Source organism: Molothrus aeneus, chromosome 7 (genome assembly GCF_037042795.1).
Source record: "Molothrus aeneus isolate 106 chromosome 7, BPBGC_Maene_1.0, whole genome shotgun sequence".
Lineage (NCBI taxonomy): Eukaryota > Metazoa > Chordata > Aves > Passeriformes > Icteridae > Molothrus > Molothrus aeneus.
This window is the reverse complement of record NC_089652.1, coordinates 5,195,330-5,215,134: the sequence shown is the minus strand read 5'-3', so window position 1 is coordinate 5,215,134 and position 19,805 is coordinate 5,195,330. Positions and strand designations below refer to the sequence as shown.

Below are 19,805 nucleotides of genomic sequence, written 5' to 3'. Positions count from 1 at the left end.
AAAGTGCTTGTTCTCAATGTTATGAACTTATTTTCATCTTTCATTTGGTCTGGGATGTCTGGAGAGAAGTCTTAAATGTGCAATATAGTCTAATAAGGGGTTTGGTGCAGGCTTTTGGGGTAGTTGTGTGGTTTTTTTTGTGTTTATTTTCCCTAACCTATTCCCAGGCATTTGCAATGACTAACCAAATTCTGGTGGAAAAGTCAGTTGTTGGCTGGAAGGAGATAGAGTATGAAGTTGTGAGAGATGCTGCTGATAACTGTATTGCTGTCTGCAACATGGAAAACATTGATGCTATGGGAGTCCACACAGGTAGGCTTGGGCAAGGGTTGGCTCAGTGACTTTTTATATGCAGTCCTGTTCTGCCTGGTGTTATTGACAGAGCTTTGGGATTGTCAAGTGGGCTAGAAAAATACTGCTCAGGTCCTGAATACAGCCAGATAGGATTTGAAACAGATTAAACCTACACCTGTGATTGTGTTTTGCATAAGATTCCCTAGCCTGTCTCCAGCTCTGGGCTTCTGACTAGCTGTGCTTTTCATCAGCTGTGCATGCACAAGTGGTAATCTCTGGTAATGTCATTACTGGTAGTGGGTTGGTAGAGACAGTGACTTGTGTGGCCACAATTTCTTCTCATTTTCCTTCTCTGCTACCTTGTGACAAACAGGAGATTCTGTTGTGGTGGCTCCAAGCCAGACACTCAATAATGAGGAGTTTCAGATGCTGAGGGATCGTGCCATCAAAGTTGTCCGACATTTGGGCATTGTGGGAGAATGTAACATCCAGTTTGCTCTGCATCCAACTTCCCTGGAGTACTACATCATTGAAGTTAATGCCAGACTCTCCAGAAGTTCAGCTTTGGCCTCCAAGGCAACAGGGTAAGATTATTTAAAAAAAACCAAAATGTTCCAGAACAAACAAATAAATAAACAGAAAAACTGAGGGGAGCAGAACAGAAAGAGAGAAGAAGGGATTTGGATCAATATATTATTTAAATAAGTAGGTGACAGCTACCAGGAAAAATAGCTGCAGCATCTGCCTTCCATGTAGTTAAAACATGGAGTTGTAGCCACATTTTCATCAAGGAAGACTGAAGTTGGCTGTTAGAGAGAACTCTGGAGCAGTCAGGTCAGTAAGGTGCAGATTTCAGCATGGGAAGCTTCTAAGAACAGCTCTTGTCAGCATCTATTATGTTTGACCCTTGGAGAACTGGTCCTGCTGGGAGATGGAGGGGTGGGGTTAGTGAGCCCTCCAGGTCATTCCAGCCTGCTGATGCTGTTACTACAAATGGGGAAGCTCCCAGGAGGCATGTGTGTGGGAGCCTAATCCTTGCAAAGCACATCCACTGCATCCATATGTTGGCTGCAAATCATCTCTGGGACCCAGAGGGCAGAGTTATTAATGAGCTGTCTGTCAGATTGATGCAAATGGCATTGCTAGCTGCCTTTGTTTTGTTGGCTAATCATAAACTAATCAAGATAAGGATGGTCAAAGCAGGCTGTTTAAAAATTGGCTTCTTAATTGCACTTTGCAGATGCTGTTGAGAGGCACAAATTAATCTCTAATTTGCAGTTCTCAACAACTCTTATGGTTATTTAAGACCCATAGCAGGCTGGAGATAAGCAGTGTTGTTGGACAGTGGGCGTTTGATTGTTTTCTTTCTCGATGACAGCCTTGCAGCTAAACATCTGTTAGAGTGGGCTCACAGTGGATGTGACAGCTACTGAAAGGGGTGGCATGGTGGATAAAAAAAGCAAGTCCCAGAACTAGGGAGGTAGCTCTGCAATGTGTTGAGGTAGGAGGCTGGGTGGGTCCTGCTGTGCTTGAGCACGGGAGCCTTCCCTTGTGTTGAGGAGGGATGGTCACCTCACGTCTGTTTAACTGGATCCACCCCTGGGATTTGCAAACACAAAGTTCTTTCCACTCTACTGTTCTCTGCTTCTCCTGTCTGACAGGTATCCATTAGCATTCATTGCTGCCAAAATTGCCTTGGGCATTCCCTTGCCAGAAATCAAGAATGTGGTGACAGGAAAAACCTCTGCTTGCTTTGAGCCCAGCCTGGATTACGTTGTGACCAAGATACCCCGCTGGGACCTGGACCGTTTCCAGCACACTTCCAACCGCATCGGGAGCTCCATGAAGAGTGTGGGAGAGGCAAGTGCCATGCTCTCCCCTTCCATTCCACCACTTGGGAAAGCCATTTCTCTTACTTGGAAACCCTCAGAGTGTTTATCTTCAAAGACCTAATGAATTGGAGGATATATATTAAGCTCAAATTATTTTTACCCAGTACGATAATTAATGGTAATTAGTTAGGACTGTGTGATGTTGGATATCATGGTATGGTTTGACTCCTAAAGGAAGAGATCACTATGAGTCTTTTGGGGTTGACTTCATTCCTAACACTCACTCCAGGGCTCTGAGAGTTATTTTTTTTTTAGTTTGAGGTTCTGTAGTGGTGGTTAATTACAGTACAATTTCAGAAGTAGTAGTATGTTAAGATTTTCATTGGTGCCCGTGAGCCACAGCTTTCAGTTCTTCCTGAATTATTTGTTCTCTGTGTTAAAACTGTGTGCTAGATCTCAGCCTTGAAATCCAAACACAAATTGTCATCTTGCTCTCAAGTTTTGCCTTCTTTTAGAGATGAAGTCTCTTACATCAGATTTTAAGATGTCTGGACAGTAGCACTATTTTCAGACCATGTTTTAAGAAGGGGGAACGAGACAAAATCATTTAAATTACCCACTTAATAAGTTAATTAAATATCAGCTACCAAAGAAAAATAATTGTGTCTTTTTTCAGTTGTCTTTTCAAATAGTTGTTTTATTAAATTATTTTGACATGCAAGATGTTCTTAATATCATTGTTGTCATTGAGCAAGAAGCCTTCATCAGAACTGGAAAAATTAATTTGATCTTCCATTGGCAGGTTTGGCTTTTAATGGTAATGAGGTGGGTTTTTTGTTTTCAGTGAGATGATATTAACCCTCTCTGCTTAGGGGTTTTGGGGCTGTTCTGTAGAACTGGAGTTCCTAAATACAGTTGCACCATCAGCTGTGGAACTTCCTGGCCATACACATTTGCAGAAGGAGATGTTGAGTCTTTCCAGTGTTCATTTGTCACAGAAGAGCCTGAATCTGTGTCCTTTTCCAGGCAGGACAGAAATACAGGGAGAGTCAGTGCTCTAACAGGGCAGGTGAGCTGAAGCAGGGATGGAGAAGCCCAAGGGATGCAGTTTGCAGCTGGTGGGGGAACTGAGCAAGAATGTTAATCTGCAGGACCTGTGGGTAGGAGATGGAGTCTTTGAAGCACAGAGTTTCTTACCCCTGTGTCTCTATTAGTATGGAGCAGTCATCTCCCCAGGCCTGAACTTGAAGCCAGATTGCAGCACCTACTGCATTTTTATTAATTGAACAGTGTGGCCTGGCTCTTTCTGAGCTCTGTTGTGCTGGGCAGTGGGCCTGGAGCTGTGAGAAAAGAGAAAGCGATGTTATTTTTTCTTTTGACATTTTTCAGCATTGTGTTTGAGAAGACTTTTATGCTGTTAAGGTATCACTGCACTGGGAAATAAAAATGTAAAAGTTTGAGAAGGAACTCTGTTACCTCGCAGATTTCTAGACAGAAAAGCTTGTTTTCTTATTAGATATGTTGTCAAGACTGAAGGAGGGAAACCCCTTCAGTGCTGCTATGCCAAGGAGGAGGAATCATTTAAGAGAACCCTCACAGGGGAGAGTTACTGTTAAATGTAATTTAAAGGAAGCAGGAGAAGGTTTCTCTTGAACTTTAAAATTCACACTGTGAATTTCTATCTCTAACAGGCTGTTAAACAGAAATATTCTTTTATATTACTATACCCATGCTGCTGCATAATGTTTCCCTCGACCAGAGTGCTTCCCTTAAAGCAGTTTACAGAGGAGAGCAGATTCTCCTGTGTGTTACAGACAGGGAAATGGAAACCAAAATTGCAGTCCACCAAAACCAAAAAACCAACCAGTCACTTGTCTGGAACTCCCCATTGATACCATGAGCACAGTCAGATCTAGAAGTGGGGTTACCAAGGCTCAGACAGCAGGACTATCCTAGGGAGGAGTCCCAAGGCTGCCATATCTGTGTGTGCTTGTGTTTGTGGCTGGAATTCTCCCCACCCTGTTGCTCAGGGCACAGCCAGGCTTGGCTCAGTGTGGCTCATGTGGATGTGCTCTCCCTTTCAGGTCATGGCTATCGGCCGCACGTTCGAGGAGAGCTTCCAAAAGGCCCTGAGGATGTGCCACCCCTCAGTGGATGGCTTTGTTTCACAGCTGCCTATGAATAAAGCCTGGCCAGCCACTGTGGATCTCCAGAAGGAGCTCTCTGAGCCATCCAGCACTCGGATATATGCAATAGCCAAGGTAACAAAAGATAGAAAGACCTGACATACTGTCTTGGTTTGAAAAGACAGGTGTCTGCTAAGGAAGGCAGGAGCCTCCCTTGAAACGGAAAATGTAAACCTCCTCCCTCTGAATTGTTATGATTTTGAAATTAAGGGGTTCTCAGGCAAAGATATGGGAATAGGAATAACAGTTTTTATTAGGAAAATAAAAATATAAATGCAATAGTACAAAAAAGAAAACAAACCATTGACAGAGTCAGAACATGCCCTGACCCTCTGTGTGTCAGGGGGGTGGCACAGTCCCATCCCATGGTGGCTCAGCCCTCCTGCAGTGCCAGCTGTGGTTCTGCTGGAGCAGGGATCCTGCACAAGGGGGGAGTTTTCCTCTGAAGGTCCGGGGGTGCTGGAGATGGGCCTGGTGTCCCTCTGGGAATGCAGGGGAGAAGAAAGCTGCTCCTCTGGGAATGCAGGGGAGAAGAAAGCTGCTCCTCTGGGAATGCAGGGGAGAAGAAAGCTGCTCCTCTGGGAATGCAGGGGAGAAGAAAGCTGCTCCTCTGGGAATGCAGGGGAGAAGAAAGCTGCTCCTCTGGGAATGCAGGGGAGAAGAAAGCTGCTCCTCTGGGAATGCAGGGAAGCAGAAAGCTGCTCCTCTGGGAATGCAGGGGAGAAGAAAGCTGCTCCTCTGGGAATGCAGGGGAGAAGAAAGCTGCTCCTCTGGGAATGCAGGGGGCAAAGGCTGCTGTGGTGTTCCCAGGGTCAGATTGTATCCAGGCAGGAATGCTTGGCTCCTCCCCTGGGCAGAGCATCTCCCAGTGGGATGATGGAATTTGATCAGCCATGCAGGGACACTCATTGGCCATGAACAGAAGAGATCTCCTGGAGGGAGGATGGGTTGTGGAAGAGATAAAGAAAACTGCCCCATGAACAGAAAAGAACTGCCCCACCTCTGACAGATGGCAAATAGAATACACACTCCCACCAACATCTTTCAGCCTAAGATACCTATATCCCTTGAATTTGAGCTACAGGATTGGGTCTCCTGAGGTGACAGAGGCTGAGTATTCTTCATTTCCTTGCTTCCCTCTGTCAAGCTCACTGGGACCACTTTGAGTAGGATTCTTGCTTTTGCTTTCTGCATCTTCCATGGTCAGGCAATGTGTTTGCCTTTTGGTGGTACAATTTGAGCCTGTGCTCACTGCATTCAGTATCAGGGGCATTCTGGTGTCCTGTTACTTTAGTTCATATCTAGGTGCTGGTGGGCACCTGGATCACTTTCCTCTTCTATGAGATTGAATTTGTCTGCTAAACATTGGCTAGCGTTCAGCCCTGATTTATACCAGTGTAAGTGCCAAAATAGGTCAGTTTTGCAGATTAGAAAGGAATAAATGAAGATCCTTTTGAGAACTGAAACCAAGGATAAAGAATGGCAAACTGCAGTGTGTGAGAGCAGTCTCATTACAAGTCTTGTCTACTTGCAATGGTTGCATTGGTATGGGTTTGAAACGAAAAGAATTACATAACTGTATGTTAAATTTCACAGACAAGAAAACCCCTGTTCTTCTAAACCAGCTTAGCTTCCTGTAGCATTCTTTTGACCCCTCTCCTGTCACACTGGTCAAATCACTTCAGCCTTGAACGTGCCTGTGTAACAGGGAGTGTTATTATAAGGGGACTTGGGTACAAATTTATTTCTACTTTCATCTTCTCAGCGTTTGCCTGTGTAAATAATGTGGTAAATGTGGGGTTAGTTACTTTAGAAGGTAGGTGCAATTTAACACTTTGGTTTTGCTGCAGGTCACATGTCCATCTGTCTATACCCTCTACGAAGAGAAGGGCACAGCTGTGTTTTACAGCTCCTGCTTACCTGGATAGCTTGATTTTTATTTTTTTTTTAAGATTGCAAACCTTCCTGGCAGGGAATGCCCAATTGCTTTTTTATGCCCCAACTTTGTGTAGTGGAGTCTTTAAGACCTTTGTGCTCATGTGTGGGTACATCTTGTTACACCTCCACATGAGTGAGGAGCTGAGCCTGTGCTGTGTTAGTTAAAAGGTTTTCACTTGCTGTTCCTCTTATAAATGGCCTGAAGAAAAATCAGAAAGTGTTTTATAAATGTGTGGCTTGTCCAGCTGTTCCCTCTTGTTTTTCAAGCTGGGAAGTGCATGTCTTCATCCTTCAGCAGCTGTGTTTGGTCTTTATTACAGCCTTTTTCTTGTGACTGAGAGAAAAATCTTACTTCTTGAGTCTCTGAGTGGTTCAGAGAGATTTTATGAAAGATTAAAATTAGACTCCTGTTAACCTAGGGCATCTGGGGAGATGAAGGTGAGCTTGGGTCCCACTGAACACTGGGTGTTCCCAGCTGCTGGTATTTTCACTGGGATCTGTTGGAAAAAGCAAGAAAAACTCTTTAGTCCTGCCTTTATAAAGAGTTGCCTCTGCCCAACACAAATTCATCCCCATTAATAACTGAGGCAAGCAGTACAAGTAAGAGGTGCTTCTGGCACCTGGGGCTGTCTGCATGGAAATCCCTTCCCAGCTCGTTGACCTTTAAAAACCAACAGTAAGTCCCCATTAGCCATCAGCTCCATTTGAAACAGGATGGACCTTTGTTATATTTTACATGTTTTCTCCTCTCCTCCCCACTAGTCAGCCCTCCAAGGCTTTTTGCTTTTTTTACTTTTTCTCTCTCCTTTGCCTGTTGGATGATGACAACAGCAAGTGTTCAGGTGCAAGGAGAGGGAGTTCAGCTGCCATTCAGAGCTATTGCTGCTGTAATGGGGCTCCCTGTTGTCATGTAAAAGAAGGCACAGGAGAGAGGCTGACATAGATGAGACTTGTTCCTTGGCTAGAGTGGGAGTGCTGCAAGGATGGAACAGCCTGATGAGCAGGGATGCTCAGGTTGTGTCAGGTGTTTTCTGCTGCTCTTAACTTTATGTACAAGTGGCCTCAGAAGGCTTAGGCTGTGGAGTTGGTGCAGGCTCTGTTTCACACCAGGGCCCTGGTCTCCAAACTGTCCACACTACAGATGTGCAGTTTGCACTTGTGTTGCTGTCCACAGGCAGCTAAATATTCCTTTGGTGAGAAGCCAGGGTGGAACTGAAGCAACAAAGGTGCTGACCTGAGAGAAAGCATAGGCAGCTGAGCTGCCCTTCATTGCTTGGTCTGGAGGCCAGGCTTGCTCCATGGCTCCTGGTGGGAAGGCAGTCCTGTAAACCTCAGTCCCTGCTGGATGGGATGCTCTGGATGTTGAGCAGGGCTCCAAAGTCCCACTGTCCTGCTGGGTTTCTCCCCTCCTGCTTCCATGGTGTGTTTTGGCTGTACTCCTTCATGTTGGTTTGAAGAGAGGAAAGCCATTGGAGTTCAGGGCCTCCCTGAGCAAATTCTACACAGTTGCCTGGAAACCTGATTTGCCCTTGGAGTGTGGTGATAGGGAGCAAGAAACGTCTGCAAACTCACTCTTCTCTCCCAGTCTCCAGATTTATGCATCAGGGATGAAGATGATTAATTTTCTCTGCCCCTCCTCTGACAAATGAGTGGAAGGGATACATTATTTTTCAATTTCCTTTGAAGATCCCTGGGACTTTATTAAAAAAGTGTCCTAACCAGCTTAAGAATATATGGTCATGCTACCTGTGTGTGTATGTGTGGCTCAGGGACCATTGACTGAGAATTGGAGATCCTGAAGATGTGCAAGTCTGCATGTGTTTTGTAAAAATAGATGGACCTAAAAGGAAAAAAGATCTGCTCAGATACCACTAGTGTGGCAATGTGACCTCAAGCACTAAAGAATCAGGATGGGAAGGACTCCTTACCACTTGCCTCATACCAATAGTGTACTGAAGACTTGGTATGTGCCTGGGTACTCTAAAGGAGCAAAGCATGTGTTTAGAGGCTTTCCCCACTGCTTGGGAGCAGAAAGGAAATCCCAGTGAGCCGTTGTTACCTCTCAGAACAAGAAGATAATTGCAAGAGCTGGCTGGAGTTCTTTAGGAAATGCAGAGGGTGGTGTCAGTATTTTGCAGAGAGATGCCACCCATCCCTTGTCCACTTGGTGGACAAAAGGTCTCCCCATTGCTGAAGCCCATGGTGATGGTGCCAACATTGTGCCCTCCAAGTTTTGTAACTTGGAGGAATAATGCTGGGGTGCAGTGGACCAAGCTTTTTCCTGGATTAATTCTGGAATTTTTTTCAATGGCATTGCTCTGGCTTTGTTCCAGGGATGCTGCCCTACAAGAAAACAATTAAACATGGTAAGAAATTAATGAACCTGATTACTTTAGCTCAGCAAAGATACCGTGCTGGCATTATCATTATGGTTGATTATAGTTGCTTTGTCAGGAGAGTTGTAACTGTACACTACTGGTGAGACCCAAGAAATTGCATTGATAGAAAATACATCATATTGAGGGCTCTCTGAGGTGCTGGGTTTTTTAATATTACAATGTTTTGTAACCCATTGTCTTATGTGAGTAATATCTCTGTGGGGTTCTTTTTTACCTCATAGCTGTAAATAATTGATTTTTAAAAAGCGCATCAATAACCCCAGCAAGAAAGAAGGGAGATTTGAATGGTCTTGGTCTTGGAAATTTGAATATCTTGAGGCAGAGTGAGAGAAGCTAGAGCTGTGCTGTAGCTGCAAGCATCACCCAGGACCTGACTTTGCCTTGCTTCAGAGGTAATGCAAGGCCACACACTTTGATTCAGCCCTGTATTTCAAGGCTATATCAAAATCTATGCTCCAAAGCAAAATGTTCCCTCACATCTGAGAATCCAGAGCTTCTTGTTTTACATTTGCAGTTAGGATGTTGGCAGTGGGTTTGAGATTTAGGCAACCTGAATGGTAAGAGGTGCAGATGGAGGATTGGTCGCTGCGGCCTGAATGTGGCTCCCTGTAGTTAGCTGAGCATGTTCTCAGTGGCCACCCAGCCTAGGTGCCATCAGCTTGCCTGGCTGCTGGCTCTGTGAAAAGCAAATTGCCTCTCTCACTGAAACAGAGGCCAGCTTTTGGAACCAGAGCACAGGGAGAAGTGGCTGGAGCCTTCCTGCCCTCCTCATGGGGCACAGTTACTGTTGCTGCAGGAGATGGGAGGTAGATGAACATTTGATTGGTACAGCTTGATCTAATAACTTCTTTCTGCTAGCTGTTTTCAGACTAGATGTGTATTTGTGCAGTGTGTTAAAGGAGCTGTTTGGTGCTGTCCTGTTTTTGGCAGGCCTTGGAGGATGAAGTCCCTGTAGATGTCGTTCACCAGCTCACAGCCATTGACAAGTGGTTCCTGTACAAGATGCGCAGCATTGCCAACATGGAGAAGATCCTCAAGGAAGAGAACAGGTAAGAAAGCCTTGTACTAGGACACAACAATTCTCCTAGGAATCCTGCTCAGAAACCTATGGTAAGCACAGATGCAGTCCATGCTGAGAAGTTTATTCAAGTGCTTGGAATAAATGATGGTGTCTTAAAACTCAGTTCACTGTCTCAGTCAGCAGAAATTTTGGAGCACACTCTTTTTGGTAAAATAGCTCCTTGGATTATGGAAGTTTTGGTTTATTATGGAAAATCCTCAGTATCTCTGAGGCTAAGACTGGGAAGGTGGATGGCCCGTGATGAGTAACTCATGTACCTAGGACAGAGTTACCTTTCAAACTCAACACTGAACTTGTCCTGACTTACTGCACCTGAGGGTCACATACACTGCATTTTATTTCCCGCCTGGACTATTGATTTTTAAGCTTTTCTGCTTTGCTGTGATCATGCAGCATGTGAGAGTATTGCTTTTGTACCACTCTTTCAAACACTTATGGTTCCAGACCTATTTAAATATAAATCTTCTTCCGTCAAGAAAAATGACCATATAAAATCCAACAGGAAAGATAGCAGTAAATTGAAGAAGTGGGCTATATTTCAGTTCAGACTCTTGCTGACTTGAGCTTTCCCTTCATGTTTTACGAGGCTGGGAGAACCTCCTTGCTGAGTTATTGGCCGAGTGTTGTTGGCTTTTGTGCCTCGGGTACCCGTTGTGCTCACTGGTGTCACCACACGATGGCACTGGGAGCGCAGCGGAGGCAGCGAGCTCTGAGCCGCTCCTCGCTTCACCTGTGACATCTCTGCTTTTAATTGAGCAGCTCTTGCCTTCCCTTGCACCCGGAGCAAGCGGCATCTGGAGCCAAACAAAAATAAATGTGGAGAGAGAGGTGGAAGAAAAGGAATAACGTGATTATTTGCAGAAATCTGTTGTTCGGCTGCAGGAGTTTTTGTCCTCTAACATCTATGTCACATGGCATTTCTATCTGGCCTTTTAAACATGTGTGCAGCTCCTGAGGGGAAAAAACCAACATATCCACAATCAGTTTGTCACCATTGAAGTGGCATGCTCTGGAATGAAGCCCCAGAGGTTGGCTGCATCCTCAGCTGCTATAAATCCACATTTATATATATGTATATATATAGATAAATAATATATATATATATATATATATATATATATGTATATAAATCCTCCACAGAGGCTAATCTTCCTGAACCCTCCTATATCCCTGAGCTTGCTTTCCCTTTCTCTGCCATGGGTGGCAGGTGATTGTGTGACCAGTGAGCAGTAGGTGGTACCACCCTACCCTTTTTTCATCCTCGTGGTGCACAGGCAGCCTGCTACAGAGAGCCCTTGGACAGTATCCAGCCTTGCATTTTTATCAGACATGAGCAATGTTGTGTCCCTTGGAAGTGGATTCTTGCAATTCAAATCAGATTGTGGGTGGTATCATGGAATCACAGAATGGTTTGGGTTGGAAGGGTCCTTAAAGATCATCTAGTTCTAACACCTTCCACTACACCAGGTTGCTCCAAGCCATGTGCAGCCTGGCCTTGGGCACTTCCAGGGATCCACGGGCAGCCACAGCTTCTCTGGGCAACAATGCCAGGGCCTCACCACCCTCACAGGGAAGAATTTTTTTTAATAGCTAATCTAAATCTTCTCTCTGGCAGTGTGAACCTGTTCCCCCTCGTCCTGTTGATGCCTTTTTTGCCCTAAAACCATGAGCCAGACATAGTTAGGGTGATAAAAGGGGTTATCTTTATAAGGATCCTTAGGTGCACAATTTCCCAGGTGGAAAACACCGAAGATGCACATGTAGCATAACATATATACAATTTATATAGGTTTTGCAAATTAGCATCTGACAAGAATCCACAATTAGAGATATAAGTAGTAAGGTTATTCCCCCTGGTTCAATTCTCTTTGAATTCTCCCTCTTTTAGATAGGAATTAAACTTTGTTGATGAAGATGTCTCAGCAATACTTTCACCTGTGGCTTTGCAGAGAATCTAACCTTGGCCACACAGCTTGGAGCTGCTGGGGAATTTATTTTGTCTTATTGTCTAATAGAGTAGGTAAAACACTAGCTACAAATACTATGATAGGCTACAGAGCTACAAATAAATATATGAAGAATATAGATAATATGTAAAAGAAAAAAAGGCAAAAATCAAGTTGGCATCACTGCCATTCCATGCTCTTTAAAATAGTCTCTATCTTTCTTGTTGGCTCCCTTCAGGTGTTGGAAGGCTGCAGCTAGGTCACCCTGAATCCTTCTTTCTTCCAGGCTCAACATATAAATTATCTTACCCTCATTCACTTACCAGTGCAGATTTTCACTCCACTATCAGTACAGATTTTCACTGCTCAAGAATTGCTCACACTTTTGCAGGAAACCTGTCTTTCCTCCCAGCCAGCACAGGAGGGAGGGGATGGACTGTCCAGCTGCATTACATTGAAGGCACAAAGGCAAAGAGCCAGGGAAGAACACTTGGGACTTGAACTAAGAGGCCAGTCCAGTGAGGCACATCAGGACCAGATCTCTGCCATAGCCAGGGGAAAGCTAATTGAGTGATGCAGATGAGACTTGGCACACATGTGCTCTTCCTGCAGCCAGCTGTTTCTAGTCCCCAGCATGCCTGGCATGAGTTCTACCTGTGCTACAGAATAATTTCCAACAGAAAAGAATGGGGTTTGATGCCATCAGTGCTTTAAATCTTTCTGTTAGGGTACAGTTCCCAGAAGCAGAATGCCCTGTTCCTGGGCATTGCTGCTGGTTACAGGCTGTTTGGATGGATCCACCCCTTCCTGTCTCTGTGTTGGTTTGGGGGCTCTTTGCAGAGAGGTTTTGGATGCAGTTGGAGTAACAAAAGTCTTGATTTGGTACCTGCAGAGCTGTTGAAGAGACTGGTAACAAGGAGCTGGTCTCTGCCAAGAGGAAATGAAGAGCTAGGACAAGTGGGGGTGAGACACACAGATGGGGAAGGGGGATCAGAGGCAGGGGGAGGCCTTTGAGAGCAGTTCAGGAAGCAGCTCTCACACACCACATGCTGCCTTTGCATCCTTGCCACATGCAGGGATTCGGTGGTGAGCAGAAAACCTCACTGATCCATGCAATGGATCTGCTTACCACCTGTGAGAGGCTCTGTGGGATAATGCAGTGCTGAGGGGAAAACTTCTGCCCTGCAAATGTTTGTAAGCATAAATTGAGGCAAACAAATTGTCTCTGTGGTGTAGAGGCAAGGACAGCCATTTACAGGCACAGTAGGGACTGGGAAGGGCACCCTCTGCCTCATTTACTTTTGTCCCATTGAACTTTCTTCTAAAGAAGATTGGGCCTGGTGCTGGATGGGACTGTATAGCTCTGTCATGCTGCAGCAGTGGTTCCATTTCTGCCTCTGGGCCCTCTAGGATGGAGAAAGAGTTGTTTCAGATATGTGATGTGGCTGCAGGAAAGCAAATGGCCTGAGTTGAACTGGGAAAAGAAAGCCATTTTGAGTGTACTTGTGAGAATAACAAGTAATATCACATGTCAAACATGTGCCTCTGCTGGTTCTCCTGTGCCCTTACATATTTTTTATTTTGGAATCTTACATTTGAGGGGGTTATTGTTGGTGTTTTAACTTCAGCCTTCCCCACCATGCACATAAACAAATAAACCCACTTGTGCACACTCACATGGAAGGAGCAAGCACCATGCCATGCTGTCAGTGCATTACAGGTGATGCTGTATGAAGCAGCGGCAGTGCAGTAGGATGTGCTATTATGTGGGAAGTATTTCCCTAGATTTGGCCTTGCCAGTCCTGTGAATGAAAATGGCAAAAAGGGCCTGGAGAGACCCCACTGGCTTTTCATCACACTGAGAGCTCATGTAGGAGGTGGGAGTTTGGACAGACCATGCTCAGCTGTCTGAGGCAGCAAGGAGTGAGATGTCACTTTTAGGCCATGGTTGTGGACCCAGTCCTGAGCAAGTCAGATTTGAAGGAGGGTCCAGTGATACCAAGCATCCCCAGGAGGACAGCTGAAACCCAGGCTTAGAAATAACATCTAAGGCATACTGGACTAGGCAAAGAAAACCCTCTTTTGGAATCTACATCTATTCTTTGACTGTTTGTAGTGAAGATTTGTTTGCATGTAGCCACGATTATTTTTATTTGTTCCTCACTTTGGGATCCTTGAAAACACTGGCTGTGTGCAAGGAGAATGTGCAAACAACATGATTAAATAGAGGTAAAGAGGTAGGCAGCCATGGTGAAATCATCACTTAGGCCCAAGTGACATGGGGACAAAAGCCTTGTTGAAAATCAATAGGACTTGTATTCCTAAGTCATTTAGGTATCTCTGTAGCAATGGAACCTGCAATTAATTGTATTTGCCATCACTTCAGAGCTCCTGGAGATGGGGGAAAAGTAGAGGTAGTGGAGTCATGTTCACTGCTGGAGAACATCCAAGTAAAACCCAGGAAAGCCATCTTGCAGCAGACAGAATGTGAGTATATTGCCCAAAGAGGAACATTTCAATATTGATTAAAGGCTGTAAAGTAGAATTCAACTGAGGAAAGAGGAGCATTGTAAACCACCATTGTGAAGAGCAAAGCACGGAGATGGTGAGCTTGCCCAAAGTCTCAAAGACAGTCTGGCTGTGCAGTGACTTGAACTCTGTCACCTGAAATCTCAACTCTTCAAATTAACCTTAATGGAAACAGCAAATCACCTTTTTGGCAGATACTGAACTAGCCAGCCTGCTAACAGGGGCAAATTATGGCACTAATCATATTTTGATAATTTTATGCTTTGGAGCTTTGCTTTGAAGGAAGAATATGTCCTTGCTCTGTGGGTGTTGTGAGAAAACACCTCCTGGCCTGTTGTGTGCTTGAAAGGAGGAGATGGAGTCCTGACTATCACTAACCCAAAAAGACTTGGGTTAATAAAGGGGAAAGACAGAAGTGGGAGGGTGCAGACCCACTTTAGCTCAGCATTTGTAGCTGGGTGCTCTGCTCAGTTATCCATGGGAGAATTGTTTATTGCAAAGGCCTTTTGGGAGCCCATGTCCCTGAGTGGGTACCTGCAAGCTGTGCTTTGAAAGCTATTTGTTGGAAGCATGACTGTGGTGGAGTAGGCACAGAAATTACAGGTGCTGGAATGAGCACCCTGCACCTGCAGGTGAGCTGGGAAGCACTGCAGGGAGGGAAACTCAGATAGGCCATCGATAACCTGGGCTCTTCAACAGGGTCTTCTGCATCCCCACTTTTCTCAGCAGCAGTTTCTGCTGACCCATGTGCTTTGGGGACAGGTCAGTGTGGCACACAGGACTTGTGTGGACATCAAGCAGAGCAGGTGCAGTGATTGGAAATGAGGCTGTGCTGGTTTATGCAGTTTGAGGAGTTGCCACTGACATGTTTGTAGTGCTCCTCTCTAGCTAACTGGAAAGATTACTTTTGTCTTCTTTGTCAACTCTAGGGCAGGAAGGGCTTGGGAACAAGTTCAGAATGCAGTACATGAGGATAATAAAATACAAGCAGCTATTCGGCACTGCTGTTTGTGCTTTGTGTGGATCTAACATAAGATACTTTCTATTTGTCTTGTAGAGCCACTGGTAATAACTTCACAGCTGTATTTTCTTCCAAAACAACTGAATGCTTGTGAAAATGCAATATGTATGTATTCCTTGATGCAGGGGATATCCAGACATTGCCTTAAAAAGCCATTGGGGAGCCTCTGTAACCAGTATGTGCAATGCTAGGAGCAGGGCAGTCTGTACTGTGGCATCCCAGCAAAGACCTCAAAGCTCCCTTTTACCAGGGATGGAAAATAGGCTTTCAGGAAACATCTACAGCCCATTTCTTGGCTGTGTTTTGGTGCAAGCTGCTGCTTTAGCTCACTTAATCTTGTGAGTGAGTCATTCAGGTCTTAGGGCACAGTGTGAGGCTCATGTTACTTAAATCAAGATGTCCACAATGAGATTTATTAGCCCAGGGACCAGGATGTTAAAGGTGCAGAGAGCTGGAGTGACAATTGCTCTGTGAGTGAGATTTGTTGGTTTGCAGCTCCTGCTTCCTTAAACACTCCTTTGACATCTTTTTGTGAGTCATCTCATGAGTTTTGTAGGAGGGGAAAACTGGTAACAATCTGTCTCCTTGAGAAGAGAAGCAGGGAGAGAATTTATATTGTGATCTCATTATTTTAATTGTAACATGTTCAAAATCTTGTAAAACATCAGAAGTAATCAAGGAAACCACTAGGATCCTTGAAGCAGAGCAGGACAGTGAGGAAATGAGAAAGAATATGCTTTTGTATATAACTCAGCCTGAAATTCAGCAGGTTTTTGAAACCTTCAGGCCTATGACTACTGAGAAAGGAAGAGCTCTCTCAGGACTGGGTATGATGCACTTTAGTCCGCTCTGCTTGCTATAGCAAAACTGGGCTTAAAGTTTAGTCCGGGCTTAAATCAATTCAAATTTGGGAGGAGCTGAGTGCAAGACCTGTGGGCTGAGCTGCTCACCTGTGCAGCTCCTCTGTGCATATCCAAGCCACATTTGTAGCTCCTGAGATGAGGCAGGGAGGAGTCTGTGAGCTTACAGGGCTCATGGTTAACTGGGACACAGCTCACAGAAGTCATACCCCAAATGCTCCCAGCTCAGGCTGTGGCTCTCAGCTCACAAAATATTCCTTATCCTTTTGATCCATACCCATTTACATGGGCCTAAGTAATGTGTGGATGGGCATAAACTTGACAATATACCTGAAAAGACTCAGAGGCTGATTTGGGAGACAAAAAGAGTGTTTCTTCTGCTGGCATCTTTATTAGTGGGTCAGGTGAAAGCTGGTCAAGTGGAAGAGAGGGCTCTGCTGAAGTGAGCAGGGTCTCCTGACAATTTCAGTGCTGTCATTGTTCCTCCAGTCAGTTAATAGATTTCTCCAGGTTCTCTGTGCCAGGTGAAAATTTCCTCATTAAGCAGAATTTATTCCATTTTCTCTTATTGTTTGTTGTCAAAGAAGTGAGTGGATGGAATTCCAAAGATGACAGGGTGGAATTTTCAATTAAAAGCAACTACAAATCAACACTGGAGGCTGAAACAGTCACAAGCGAGGTTGGAGAAAAGCTTATTTTGTTTATAAACTGCAAAATGAGCAGAGGCCTACAGCTTTCTGAGGAGGTGAACAACCATTTAATAATCATGGCAATGCACAAAAGTCTAATTGTCTGGATTTGAAGCTCTAAAACTCCTGTCTGTTATTTTGCAAAGGCAAATGTTAGGAAGAGGAGCATTATAGATGTCTGAAATTATGGTCACTTCGTCTTCCCTCATTTCAGAATTGATTCTAAGCCTGTGAGGGGGTTTAATCTTTGGAAGACTTTTTGCTCTGTGTAGGAAAAGGGAGTGATGCTCCAGGGCAAAGTGGGAGGGAGTGATGTAAGACTGGGTCATGTGATTTGGTGTATCCAGGACTGAGAATTTTTGTCTTTTCTTTTAGTGCTGGATTTCTGATGAGCTTGAAGGGTTATTTGCTGTTCAATATTCAGAGAGATCAGCCTGATTCTGCTCTTGCTGACTTTAGTGTCTCTACCTTGTCTAAAGGGCTGTCTCTGAGCAAAGGGGGAATTGCTCCTTAAAAATTGTCACCCCTTAACCCCTCTGCATGTCTGTTTTGCTATCTGCAAGATAAGCATAACCCTACCATAGTGTTTGCATGTTTCTTTATATCATTTCCATGAAAGTTGAGACAGAAATGCTAAAAATTACCATGATTAGTAAATGGAAGTTATTCAGTTATGAAAATGTGTGTCCAGTACATGTAGAGAGGCAGCCTGATTTCCATAGCAGTGCTGAGGATTTGCAATTCTCTGATTCAGTTCCCATTAAACATGATTGACCAATTCTGCTGGTTTCTTCTATCATGCTTTAGGAGCACCAGAAGAAAAAGTGCATGGAAAAAATGCATAGTTCCATTTCCCCTCTAGGAACTTGTCTTTTCTCTTTTGCATGCTGGTTTTCCTGTAAAAAACTAGTTACCTTTCTGCATGGATTAGTGAGTGGCCTAACCTAATTTAAGCTGCTAGCCCAAGGCAAATGAATCATGGTGCAAAATAATCACTGCTTTTGTTCTACCCTCCCAGCTGGGAGGGAGGGTGACAGTGAATGATATTCTTATAATGAGATACAAGAAATGGAATGAAAACAAGCTGCAAATGAAGGCAATTTGCTGTCTCTGACAGTAATCAAATGACAGCCAGCTATGTGTGTTCCTGAGGCAGAAGGGAGGGAGGGCAAAGGAGTAAACTGCTCAGAAAGAGGCTCATTTTCTTGGGGTCATCAGGTCTACTCACTCATTCTAAGGAGGCTGGGTCCTTAATAGCCAGTGACTGCTAGCATCAGTTTTGACAGAGAATTGGTGGAGTTTGCTGTGTTTGCTTCTGTAAAAGGCACATCTGTGCCCTCAGTTCTGGTGTTCATGATCTGTGCAGGAAGTCTTGCCTCTGAGCTGAGATCAGCAAGCAGAATGGGCTGAGAAGTGGAGTAGTTTCTGGTAGAAGTATTGGAGCATGGAAACCGTTTTTCATACAGTGGGGTGCCACAAAGTGGATCTCACTTTGGGAAATCCAAACCTGGAAAGCTCAGCCTGCTGGATTGGGCAGGACTTTTTCACTGAATCATAGAATGGTTTGGGTTAAAAGAGATCTTAAAGCTCATCTCATTCCACCCTCTGCCATGGGCAGGGACACTTCCCACCTGCCCAGGTTGCTCTGAGCCCCATCCATCCTTCTCTTGAACACTTCCAGGAGCGGGGCAGCCACAATTTCCCTTCTGACCCTAAGGAAGAGGAGGCTTTGCTGGGGTAAGAACAGTGATGTGGTGCAGGTTGTAGAGGAGATCCAGGGTGTAGATGCTGCTCTTGCCTGGAGTCCCCTGAGGGCAGAGCAAGCTGTTTGTGAGGCTAAGCTGGGCACTGTGTGGAGGAGAGGAATTACTGTAAATGCTTCTTTCCTGCAAATGTTCACCAGCTTTCCCTTTCTCCTGTGCTGGTTGCAGGAAGCTGGAGTGCTCTCTTTGCATACTCCAGGGCAAGGAGAGAGGTGGCATTGGGAAAATGGACAAATCCTATCTATCCAGGGATCTGAACCCAAGAGTTTCTGGTTCCCAGTGCTGCTCTCAGAACAGCTGGTTTGACACTTGTGTGACTCTCTTCTGTTTCACACTAGCCTGACTTTACTGAGGGAAGCAGAGCTGCTCCATGCCTAAGCCAGAGTGGAAAATCCAGTCCAATGACTTTTTTTCATGCTTCAGCTTCCTGACATGTTCCAATAAAATGGTCTTACCAGTTTTCTCCCACACAAATAAAATAATAGTATTTATTTTAAAATACTGTCAAGCAAAGGACATAATTCAAAAACTCTGATTTAGGAAAATTGCTTGTTTGTTAATCATTCCATTTTCCTTATTCAGAACTTGCTTGCTTGTAAAATATTGATTTATTGGGCAGGCAAGAATGCTCTTGGCATGAAGGTGTAAAGAAGTAGTGCTGATAAAAATACAGGCTTTTTTATGTTTTTGCAAAAGCTAAGCTTAGAAAAGGTAGCTTAGAAAGAGAGGGAGGCAGAAACTATAAGGGTGGAGTCAAAACAAAGTGGGATGAAGAGTAGAAGAGAAAAGAGTAGAGTAAATGAAGAGGGAATGGAGAAGATGAAAAAAATGAAGAGCAAAATGGACAGGTAAATGTTGATTTCAGAAATGGCAGGGGGGAAGCAATGTGTTTCAAATAAACAGCAAAACCAGGACTTCTGAAAAGCAAAACCAGGAGAACAAAAATGTATGGAAGTATTGAGAGACCCTGGTTGTAAATATGAAATCAAAAAGGTACCCCTGCTTTACCTGGTCAATGCCCTCTCCATTTGCCTAATGCAAGAAGCAACACTAAGATATGGAAAAGGGTTTATTGAGACTGTTACAAGAAAAAAAACCTACCTTGTGTGTGAGCATCTAAAGGGTATTTCTGCTGCCCATGTCTGAGGTGAGATGCTTTTTGGCCATTTCAGAAGGTAGGCACAACATCTTCAACAACAGAAAAAAAACTTGGTTGGGATAAATTGTGTTTCCCAGCTCAGCACCATGGTCACAGGGTCAGGGCACA

General features: G+C 44.5%; 1 protein-coding gene across 1 annotated transcript in view; it reads left to right on the top strand.

The window, feature by feature from the left end:
• The window catches only part of CPS1 (carbamoyl-phosphate synthase 1), a 92,098-nt gene that overhangs the window by 35,298 nt on the left and 36,995 nt on the right, over window positions 1-19,805 (top strand). The window contains exons 17-21 of the mRNA XM_066553616.1: window positions 168-312; window positions 668-878; window positions 1,956-2,154; window positions 4,211-4,387; window positions 9,580-9,698. Coding sequence (XP_066409713.1) covers window positions 168-312; window positions 668-878; window positions 1,956-2,154; window positions 4,211-4,387; window positions 9,580-9,698 — 851 coding nt within the window. The remainder of the gene's footprint in view (window positions 1-167; window positions 313-667; window positions 879-1,955; window positions 2,155-4,210; window positions 4,388-9,579; window positions 9,699-19,805) is intronic.